The sequence below is a fragment of the Fragaria vesca genome, linkage group LG3 (assembly GCF_000184155.1).
Source record: "Fragaria vesca subsp. vesca linkage group LG3, FraVesHawaii_1.0, whole genome shotgun sequence".
Taxonomy (NCBI): domain Eukaryota; kingdom Viridiplantae; phylum Streptophyta; class Magnoliopsida; order Rosales; family Rosaceae; genus Fragaria; species Fragaria vesca.
In genome coordinates this window covers 19,924,694-19,936,119 of record NC_020493.1, presented here as the reverse complement: position 1 = coordinate 19,936,119, position 11,426 = coordinate 19,924,694, and the positions used below count along the sequence as shown (strand labels likewise).

Below are 11,426 nucleotides of genomic sequence, written 5' to 3'. Positions count from 1 at the left end.
TTATTATACTCTCTCTCTCTCTCTCTCTCTCTCTCTCTCTCTCTCTCTCTCTCACATCTGCATCTCTGTTACACTGTAGCAGTGGTCAAGATCCTAGGCTTGCAGAATAGGCTTACTTCATTGTCCATGACCCTCTGACAAAGTTGATTCACCGATAGTAATAATCTATGGTAATTAAAAAAACCCACCAGCTTTCTATCCTCCTTGTCTCAGGCAAGTCTCAACAGACGGGTAACATTGTAGTATAAATACCTAGCTTGGCTCCTCTCTCTTTCCTACACACAGAGAGCATCATCATCACCATCACCATCATTGGTTCCATTCTAACCTCCCTGAGTTATCCTGTGACTTTGTCCATGGCCGGAAGCAGCACTTTTTGGCTGCTTATTCTGGTTGTTATGTTCTTCATCTTTCTTGTGGGTCGTCTCATTCTGAACCAGTACTCACCCTTGTTCTTAAGGGTTGGTCCTACTACACTGCCTAAAGGCTCTTTCGGGTGGCCCGTTTTGGGTGAAACTCTTGCCTTCTTGAACCCCCATCCTTCTAATTCTCTTGGAGCTTTCCTTCAGTACCATTGCTCTAGGTATGGGAAGGTGTTCAAATCCCATTTGTTCTTGTCCCCAACCATTGTGTCCTGTGATGAAGAGCTGAACTACTTCATACTTCAGAATGAAGGTAAGTTGTTCGAATGTAGCTACCCGAAACCCATCCATGGCATTCTCGGCAAGTCCTCAATGCTGGTGGCTGTTGGTGACACTCACAAAAGGCTTAGAAGTGTGGCCGTCTCTCTGGTCACCATTACCAAATCCAAGCCTGAGTTTCTCCACGACATCGAGAACACTGCGATTCGCGTTCTTCGCTCGTGGAAAGATAAACCACAAGTCATCTTCTGCAAAGAAGCTAGAAAGGTAATTACACAATTCCGCAAGTTGCTTCGATCATTTTTTTTGTGTTTATTTAACTTAATTCTTGTTATATAATTACATGCATGCAGTTCACATTCAATGTAATAGTGAAACAAGTGCTAGGTTTGAGCCCAGATGAGCCACAGACTACACAAATTCTTGAAGATTTTCTGACTTTCATGAAAGGGCTCATCTCTCTCCCTCTCTACATTCCTGGAACTCCTTATGCAAGAGCTGTGAAGGTACTCAAAATTCAATAAATAAAGATACATGGTTGTTTTTTTTAATCAAATTAATAATTAAAGTTCTTTTCCTTTTGTTTCAAAAAGAGTGGCTATAGCAGCATGCGAGTGTGACCATTATAATTGTGTCTTTACAGGCTAGAATTAGGATATCTGCAACTGTGAAAGCAATCATAGAGGAAAGAAGAAGAAGAAGAAGAAATGAAGATGGGATTATCACTAAGAACAAGTCTACTACTAGAAGTAATAGTGATTTTCTTGAGATACTTCTGGATGTTGATACCTTATCTGAAGATGAAAAAGTGAGTTTCGTCTTGGATTCTCTTTTGGGTGGCTATGAGACTACCTCTTTGTTAATGGCCATGGTTGTTTATTTTCTAGCTCAATCACCCTCTGCATTACAACAAGTAAAGGTAATTAAAAACCCAATAATGATCCCTGCAATTCCTTTATACATATTGTTTCTCATTTTTGGCCAAGAAAATAATGGGTTTCTTAATTTTTTTTACTCCAATATAAAGGTTGAGCATCAGAATATTAGAAGGGTGAAGAAGAAAGATGAGTATCTGAACTGGGAAGACTATAACAAAATGGAGTTTACTCAAAATGTAAGTCATTATTTCTCCTTTCTTATTTCTAATTAATTAGTATTATTAAATGAAAATTATAGTCTAATTTGGGGTTTATCTTTATATACTGCTTTTGTACCTCTCATTTTCAGGTCATAAACGAAGCTATGAGATGTGGGAACATTGTAAAATTTGTGCACCGAAAGGCTCTCAAAGATGTGAAATTCAGAGGTATATATTATTACAAAGTGGTAGTAATTAATAAAGTTATGATTCTCGATTACAGAATGCAAGCATGCAAATATACCTTTTTGTACTTTGCAGTATTTTGATGACGATCTGTTTAAAAGAAAAGGAAGATATATATATATATATATATATATATATAATGAGGGATTCATTTCTTTGTTCATTTCTAGGGATAGATCATTTGACAAACTTTTCGACCATAAAATCAGATCTCCACCGTTCAGTTTGTTGGGCTATATGAGTAAATTATTTATACAAATTTTTAGAAAATTTGGTGATCGTTAAGTCATCCAAATGAGGGATTTATTTTTAATAACCTTGAACGGTGTAGATTTAACATAAGTGTTAAGTTTTTTGTTTTAATATCAGTCATCCAAGCCCATTAAAAAACAGATATAATGGTGTGGACCTATCCCTAAAAGTGACAAAAAATAGTAACATTGGAAGAGCCTTGTGTGTGTGTGTGTGTATGTATATATATAGAGCTTCTTAGCTGTGGACATCCGCATTTATTCTTACGGTGCGGATTTCTACTTTACACTCACTTTTCAATCGAATTTTCACATCTTCATCGTCTAGTATTTAGATATTAATGTATAGATTATCTATGCAAATTTTCAACCAATTTAGTTATTATTAAGGCACTCAAAACTGTATTTTTCTGTTATAAACATGAACAGTTCAAGTTCGACAGAATTATGTTCATCCATTGATTTAATCGAGTTTGAGTGCCTTAATGATAACCAAATTGGCTGAAATTTTGCAGAGATGATCTATACATTAATATCTAAAGACTAGACAGTGGAGATATGAAAATTCGATTGAAAAGTGTGTGTGTAAGTGAAAATCTGCACCGTAAGAATAAATGCGGACATCAGCACCTGAGAAAATCTGTGTATATATATATATATATATATGTATATATAAAAGTGGTATAAATACTGTCTTTTTCATATACGCATCGATCTTTCTGCAGATTATATAATTCCTTCAGGCTGGAAAGTTCTACCCGTCATTAGTGCTTCTCATTTGGACTCTTCTCTTCATGCAAATGCTCTTCAGTTTCATCCTTGGAGATGGGAGGTAACTATCACATTCATCATGAGGACTCACAAATTCTATCATTTTAAGACTGTATTCTGAGATTTTATTAATCAAGGGTTGAACCTTTACTTTTCTAAAATGATACTTATAATCTCATCCTTTTATATTTCTGTATGTATACTAATTACTTGTAATTTATATTGTTGGAACAATTTGGCCAAAAATTGTAGAGCGAAGATCAAATTTGCAAGAGATTCACTCCCTTTGGTGGAGGGTCTAGATGCTGTCCGGGATCTGAACTTGGCAGGCTTGAAGTTGCATTTTTTCTCCACCACCTTGTACAAAATTTCAGGTAAGTAATTAAATAATTAACTGTTGATGTTTAAGGTAAAAACTAATTTACTTATATATATATAGTAATTTGCGGTAAATAAATCTGGAAGTTTAACCAATTCAATAATTTCTGTAGGTGGAGGACTGAGAATGATGAGCAACCTATGGCTTATCCGTACGTAGAATTCAAAAGAGGCTTGCCAATTTACCTGGAGCATTGCCCCATTTGATCCCAAGCAACTATTGATCATCATTATTCTTTGGTGGAGCTTGCTAATTAATAATTAGCTTAATTATATATATATGGACCTTTATTTCCATGTTATAACATAAATCTTTGTAAAGTTCACATTTGATCCGATCCTTAATTATTTGGCTAAAACCAATCCTATATGTGATCGATGCTGAACAATAGTACTGCTAAACACAATCGGCCTGAATGATGCAGAAGAGTATCAATAGTAGTAACCATGCGGTTAATTATGAACTAACCTTGATTAATTTTCAGTTTCAATCAATTATTGCACGTACATCATCATCAACCTAGCGACTAAGATCATCGACTAGCTATAGTTAACAAGCCAGTAGAACTGCTAGGTGATGAGGTACTGTGTCAATGCAAGTGTCAAATATTAGATGAAGCAGATTTGCATATAAACTTCATCTCTAGCTAGGCAGCCTTTACCACAATGGGACTCCTTACATTGTGCTTACCATCTGACCATATCAACTTTCCAAATACGTAATTTTTAGCTGCATTGGAATCTTTAGCCTCCAGGACTACATTGAAGCTCTTCTCTTCACCAACCTTCTTGAACTTCAAGCTCTTCGGCTCAACAGAAACCAATATGCCATCTGGATTTGTGATGCGTGCCGTATAAGTTCCCGGTTCTCCAACATTTTTCAGTGTTCTCTTCACAACAAGGGAGCCAGAGAGTTTGGGGACAGTGATTGAAGGGTAGTTGAGGTTTGTGAGACTAATAGCAGGGCTGGGGCATTTGTAGGACTCCTGTGAGAAAGTTTCGATTTGTGTTTTGTTGTACCCCAATGCACATAACACATTCAAGTAATCATCAGTGTCTAAATCGTAAACCAACCCAGGATCCATAGCACTGTTTGGCTTAACATGTCCTGCTCCATAGCTAAATGGTGTTGCCTCAGAGTTTGAAGCATTGAGCAGTGGTTCCCTGTTATTATCTTGTGTTTTAGCTGTAGAATATGACAAATGAAACAAAATATCAGAATAAGGAGTAACAAGAATTCATGAAAAATGAAATGAGCTAGGATTAGTCTTCTTACCTGTAGTCATGATTGCAGATTTAATAGCTGCAGGACTCCAGTGAGGATAGAGGGTTTTAAGAAGGCCAACAATGCCGGAAATGTGTGGACATGACATAGATGTGCCTGACACCGAGTTGAATGGAATTCGCCTTCTGTCGAACTCTTGATTTGTTGGCCCTTGTGCTTCAGAGTAGGCTGCTATAACACTCACTCCTGGTGCAGTGATATCAGGCTGAATGCACAACAATAGTGAGTTGTGAGTAACTTCTAAAAAGCAGATGATAGAATCAAATTGTAAAGAGAAGTCCCTCCATGATGAACAGAAATGTAATGTAATTAGAACCTTAAGGATATCTGGTGTAATGCTGTTAGGTCCCTTTGATGAAAATGCTGCCATGAATGGAGCTGGTTTCGTCCCCAACATCGTTGTTGGACGTTTTATATAAGCTCTAGGAGACCTGTTATGCATGATTTCTGTCTAGATTAGTTCTTTGCATATTAAGGTGTGTCTTTTTGCATAGGTATTGTTTTGGTCACACAATGATATTGCTATTGACTTGTCACAATCTTACGTAGTTTCATTGATGTAAGCAAAAACAAGGGCGCCGTCAGTGAAATTGATATGTGCAGCAGGGAGGACATGTGGATCAGAGATGATTTCATTCCCATTAACTTCATCGTTAGCAAGAATCATCCCCACAGCACCAGCAAGTAAGGATTGTTCACCCTTGTCCACTCTTGCATTGTCCCCTCGAAGGCAGGCCAAGATTTTCCCTTTAACCTTTTCTGGATCAAGCGTTCCAGCCTTGCACAACAGACTGCACAACAGTATATCGAGTACGCATGAATCCGATAATCAATTTTATAGTAGAATGAAAATGATCAGGAGAACTCAATGTCGTTTTTATCCTTACGCTTCGTGAACTGATGCATTAGCTGCTTTAGCATCTGCAGCACTTATCAGTGGATAGAACCTCTTGCTTCGCAAGGCCATAGCCGATAAGCTTTGTCCCTGCAGAACAGAATCATAAGGAGTTTATATAACTTCGAACAATTTACAGTGTCAAAAAAAAAAAAAAAAAATCAATCATTGTGGACAATCACCGGACTTCTAAAACTTAATTAGTTGTTGACAGTTAAAGAGTATGAAGTTATGAACCAACAAATGTATATGTCATAGCCTCACTGAAATGTATGATAGAAAAGACTATAACCAACCTTGAGGTGTTTCCAGTTGCCAAGAGTGATATAACTAGGGAACTCCCTATCCATGGTACTAGCACCTACTGTTATCTCCCACACCGCTACATTGGACACAGTAGAATCAGCAGGACCAGAATTCCCAGCTGAGCAAACCACCACAATGCCATGCTTAACAGCATGAAAAGATCCAATTGCAACACTGTCATTGAAAAATGCAACGGGATCTCCACCAAGTGATACAGACAACACATCAACACCATCGTGGATCGCCATGTCGAATGCAGCCAATATATCCGCATCAAAGCACTCACTTCCATTCACTGGAGGCCAACACACCTTGTAAGCTGCAACCCTAGCTTTTGGTGATCCACCTTTCGCTGTTCCATTCCCATAGCCAAACACACTTGCCCCGGTCACAAAGTTGCCACCGGCTGTCGACAAGGTGTGAGAGCCGTGGCCTTCCTCATCGCGCGGTGACTGGAAGGAGGAGTTGAGGGATCCAACCACTGCAGCAAAGCCTTTGTTGAAGTATCTAGCTCCAATTAGCTTCCTGAATAATTATTAGCTTCAATCACAAGTTTCTTTATAGAAATGCTTATAGAGAATAGAACTATAGTCCTACACAAACTTCAGAGTAAAGGTCAAATGCAGGCCATTATTATACTGCAAGACAACAGTGATCATGTTCTCATTGTTATAATACGATTAGTTTGCTTGCTAAACTATTATACTGTGTTTCATGAGAGATAACATCAGCAGAAACTTCCTTGTAAGTTTATTATATGTGGATAAAAACTTGGTAACAGTAAAAAATTTCTTGATGTCATGCTTTTGGGGTACAAGCATTGAAATATTACTGGAGAACAGTGAATAGAAGTTGTCTTTATTTTTTTTTTAATGGAAGATGAACAAACTGGCATGAATGGGAGCATGGGGAACCTTGTTTCATGCCAGCTATGGGACAAAGAGTTTGACATCAACAACTTTGATTAATCTATTCTCCTAATTATTGGCTATCCACTTGATAGGCAAACTTGATTTAGGACACTTATATCCACACCCTAGTTAACAATGAACCAAATATTAATCAAATGTGCAGAAGCAAGGATATCTGGAAAATGGGATCAGATGCAGGGGACTGAAGCAGAGTATCACTGCAAGTGCAGGTGTAACTTATTTTGACCATCTTCATGAAGATAAGTCAGACTTGTATGAATTATGTTCTAGATTAATTTCTTAATAAGCAATTAAGCATTGGCTTATCAGACCAAAGTGAAAAGTTTCCAATGAGTTCTGCTTTGTGGATACCATTTTCCCCACTACTAAAGTAAGCCACCTTTGTTGGACCATCCCAAGTTTGGATAAAGCTGGACCTGATCACTAAGAACTAAACAGAAGGATCTTTTCAAATCTTTAACACTTTCTAGCAAGATCCTTGTTCGCCAACCATGTATACCAAGTTAACATTTTTCTTCGGTTAACTGTTAACGAAAATGAAGCTATGTACTAACAAACCTTTTCTAGCTTGCTTAAATGATAGGAAGTCTGGAACATAAAATCATAAATCAGTACTTCCTAAGATTCACAATGTGATTCTTGCTGAAGAAAACCTATTACAGAAGGTAAATAATTTGTGTAGAGTCTAATAAAACAGTGGGGGGTACCTGTTGCAGTGAAACCCAGAATCTGTCTCATTTTGGCAGATTCCTGTCCACTTGGGTGGAATCGGTCCATACCCTTCATCACTAAAGCTCTTGGATTCTGGCCATACCCCTAATTACCACAATCCCATTGAAAACACACAGTAAGGCTAAAGATCATGCTCAAGAAGTCAAGAACAAAGAACAAGACAAATTCTTGAAAATATTCATATCCTTTATATTAATCAACAAATCCAAAAAAAATTATTGGAAAGGAAATAATAAGATAATTATGAGGAAGGCCAGGTAATGACAAGAATCTTTTCCAGTTGCCACAGCTGTGCAAACGGTTTTTATAGTGATTCCAAACTCAAAAATATAATAACATGCAATTGCACCCTAGACCAAACCTTATAATAATACAACGTACTCTAAATGATAAGGCTTTTGACTGGCAATGCATTATGGATCTGCTTCTAACAACAGCAGTTCTAACAAAAGCATTATGCAGCTTCAGTATCAATACTCAGGAGCACTATACAATTTTCAGAGATGATATGCTCGGGCTATAAGACTAGTGTTTACGAATGTTCATACATATGAAAGTGCATGAGTAAGCACCACTAAAATTGGTCAACTTCAGCACCATTCTAGAAAAAATAGAAATCCATTTAAATTTCTAGCCTTATATTGTTGAAAAGTACTCTTGATTTTTAGCGTCTACAGATTACAACAGTCAACGATCCAGATTCCAGAAGATAATTATTGTGCATTTGGCATCGAGCTCGTTGGCCATTCAAAATATAATAGTGCATGTACTTGACTTGAAAGTGAAGGAAAAATATATATATTGAAGTTCAGAAAATAAATAAAGAAAAACCTTACCAGTATCAAGGTTTGCTATAATAGTGTCTTCACCATATCTTGCCTTCTCCCAAACTGAATTTGGGGGAGTAACACCATTATGTTCAAGTTCCAAGAAATCCCATGATCTAGTTGTGTGTAACTTTCTTCCCTTGTTCAAGAAAACTGAGATTACCTTTGGATGCTCTGCAGTAAAATTCAATGACAGTATATAAGATGAGGAATACCAGAATACCAGAAGAACAAGTATTCAGTAAAGTTAGACAGTGAAGAATATCTACTAGCTATCTGAGCTGCATCTTCTTCTTCTAATGTTGCAGCAAAGCCATTGATGTGCCTTGTGTATGAGTAAAAGATGGAGTCCTTTGCCACTTCATGGCTGCATTTTGGACATGTAATCAAATAGTATCAGAACTGGAACTGGGTATATGAGAATCTGAACATATGAATGTGTGACAGATTCTTATATGTACCTGCCCAAGAATGATCCAAGAAACTCATAATGATTCTCTCTCACTTGGGTCAGTTCAAGTTCTGAAAAGTTTGGAGGGTGTGAGTGAGCTCCAAAGTACACCACATAAGACTGCAGCCAATACAGAAGAAGCAAAAGTATTATGGGAACAGATTAATGTGAAAAACATCATGAAAGCTACTTATCATGAGTTTTTTAATGGAAGCAATATGAAGAATATATGAATGCTTACCTTTTTGATAGCAAAGGTGGGTCTGTGGAGTACTAGAGAAGAGAGAAGAAAAGAGAGGAGGCAAAGGTCATGGTTTGGTAGCCTCATTGCTTGCTGTGCTCGACTCTTGTTTCTTGTTCCTTGGTTGAAACAGAACTGGATTTTATAGGTTTTAAAGGCTTCCAAAAAAAAAAAAAGGGTTTCCATGTGAACAGCTTCTTGTTTTTTTTTGTTTTTTATTATTATGGCCAACTTAAACTATTTCATTAAATATTATCTTGCCAAATGGGCAACGGGTAAGGAAGATAATAATTGAAAAGGTTAAGGTGCAGAAAGTGGTAGTGTGTATATGCAAAGTTATGTGGAATCTGAAGTCTGAACCTAGCTAGATAGCTCAACATCAACTGGCCGAGGATAATATCCAAAGTTTGTATATTTACCAATGAAAAACTGCCAAGTGTGTTTTTTTTTTTTTTTGCCTCTTCCACTATTGCTACGTATTGTTATCGGTTGAAAATGCTCCATTTATATAAAAAAAACTTATATAACACTATATTTATCATGCTTCTCTTACATTCATTTAAAGATACTTTTCATTACGCACTGATGATATCGTTAGTTTAGTTTGAATTACAACTATTTTAAATGCTTCTTATTATGCAATTAACAGTCCGATTCTTAGTTAGGAATTTAGGATTACTGGGTCCCGTGTTATTTTAGCCGTATATATGTTTGATTGGGACTTTAGTGCCAAAAATGAAGTGGAGGGGACCTTCCTTGAGCTACAATAGGATTTTCATATCGATCAAGGCTAAATTCATTTATGGTTTTTGGTGCTATATATGCCATCTACTTGAGATCATTGCCATGTTTTACAAGCATCAATTAGGGTCGAGTGTGATGTATCACTAAAATATATAGGTTACTTCAAATATAAGAATAGTTCTTAACCTCGTCCTGGTCCTATGAAAGACCTCAAATCGAATCATGGAAATTTCCTAGGCTGGGTTTGGATTGTGTGGAATGATAAATGACTCCTACTTTTGCCTCTATTGGCTAACCAAAAAAAAAAAACCATTAGGGAGGAAAAAGTTAAGACCAAAGAAGAAAAAAGAGTGACTAGCAACTAGCAAGTTGGAATTTGGCAAAGGATTTCTTCCTTGCCCAAATTTAGCATTGGTGGGCTATTTGAAATACTACCCAAAATTTGAGCTGAGGCAGATATGGGCCTAGGTCTTTATGGGCTTCTCAACCAGTAGCACTTTACGGTCTTTACCAATGCCTATTTTCAAATTGTGAAGGATCCAAATAATCCAACCATTTCTTGTTGGTTCTCAAATCAGCCTATTTCATGCACAAGGGAAAGGAAATCCACAATAATGAAGAGGAACAATCAAAATTTATGTCACTTCTCAGTTCTCACTATGCTTCTGCACTCAACCAAGTTTGAAAGGGAAAGAAAGATAGAGACTGGGATTCTTTGCAGATTTCCTCTTCCACAGCCAAAGTTTAGGGTAAGAATACTCTTTAGGTGCCAAACTATAATGTGCAGTAATACATTTCAAATCTTAGTGTTGTTTAGTGCCTATAACTAATTTGGAAAATATTTAACATACTGTTTTGAGTGCGGCTATTGAGACCTCCAAATTTACTCACTTGACCTCCTTTTGTTATGAGTTATTGAATGACAATTATCTCTCCTTAAGTAATGACTATTAAGGACAATAATCATACAAAAAGAAGTACATTTATTTTCTCCAGACTTACTTTTCAATTCGATAATTAATTGATTTGTATTCTTTATTATTTTCCTTATATATTTTTAATTTCTAATTTATTATTTTCTAAATTTTACTACATATCATATATTTTTTTGAAAATGGGTTTGGAACCCAGCCTAGCTGGGAGGCTCAGCCCCACGCCCTATTCCATTTATTATATTAATATTAAAATTTTGCAACGGGGGGGGACATAACACCTGAACCCCGTGCTACAATAGAACTATTACAAATATCCTCGTAGAGAACGTCCTGAATAATAGCAGGAGTCTCCCCTGACCAAACATCATCCAACAACCCCGCACTAGCAAGGTGAGCTAATCTATCTGCTACACCATTTGCTTCCCTGCCGATGTGTCGAATTCTAATAGACTGAAAAGCAGACATATAGTCTTTACAATCTCCTAAAACTCGACCTACATATCATATATTTAATTAGAGCTAAAACAATGATCAATATCGACCGTATGACATAAAATTTTCTACAATCATACATGTTGAAAGCATATATATACAAGGTGAAGGAATATATATATATATATATATATATGCAAAAATCAAATTGATAAATAACTATTGAAATAATTTCATGATGTACATAAAATAGAGGGAAATAAAGAGCATACATAGTATAA

The 11,426-nt window shown here is 36.6% G+C and overlaps 2 protein-coding genes across 2 annotated transcripts; one reads left to right on the top strand and one right to left on the bottom strand.

Annotated features, from left to right (window-relative positions):
* The first annotated feature begins 283 nt into the window (after positions 1-283).
* LOC101296274 (cytochrome P450 724B1-like) lies at positions 284-3,572 on the top strand. The gene is made up of 8 exons (XM_004295952.1): positions 284-908; positions 995-1,147; positions 1,285-1,560; positions 1,669-1,755; positions 1,869-1,947; positions 2,942-3,048; positions 3,240-3,361; positions 3,479-3,572. Exons 1-8 carry the CDS (start codon positions 357-359, stop codon positions 3,570-3,572), a joined length of 1,470 nt encoding a protein of 489 aa, XP_004296000.1. The 5' UTR covers positions 284-356.
* Positions 3,573-3,797: 225 nt separating this feature from the next.
* LOC101309806 (subtilisin-like protease-like) lies at positions 3,798-9,121 on the bottom strand. The gene is made up of 11 exons (XM_004294648.1): positions 9,035-9,121; positions 8,804-8,913; positions 8,612-8,709; positions 8,352-8,516; positions 7,491-7,599; positions 5,842-6,376; positions 5,538-5,635; positions 5,196-5,441; positions 4,967-5,081; positions 4,642-4,855; positions 3,798-4,551 (listed from the first exon to the last, which is right to left on the bottom strand). The coding sequence occupies exons 1-11, from the start codon at positions 9,119-9,121 to the stop codon at positions 4,013-4,015; spliced, it is 2,316 nt and encodes a 771-aa protein (XP_004294696.1). The 3' UTR covers positions 3,798-4,012.
* Between the last annotated feature and the right edge of the window lie 2,305 nt (positions 9,122-11,426).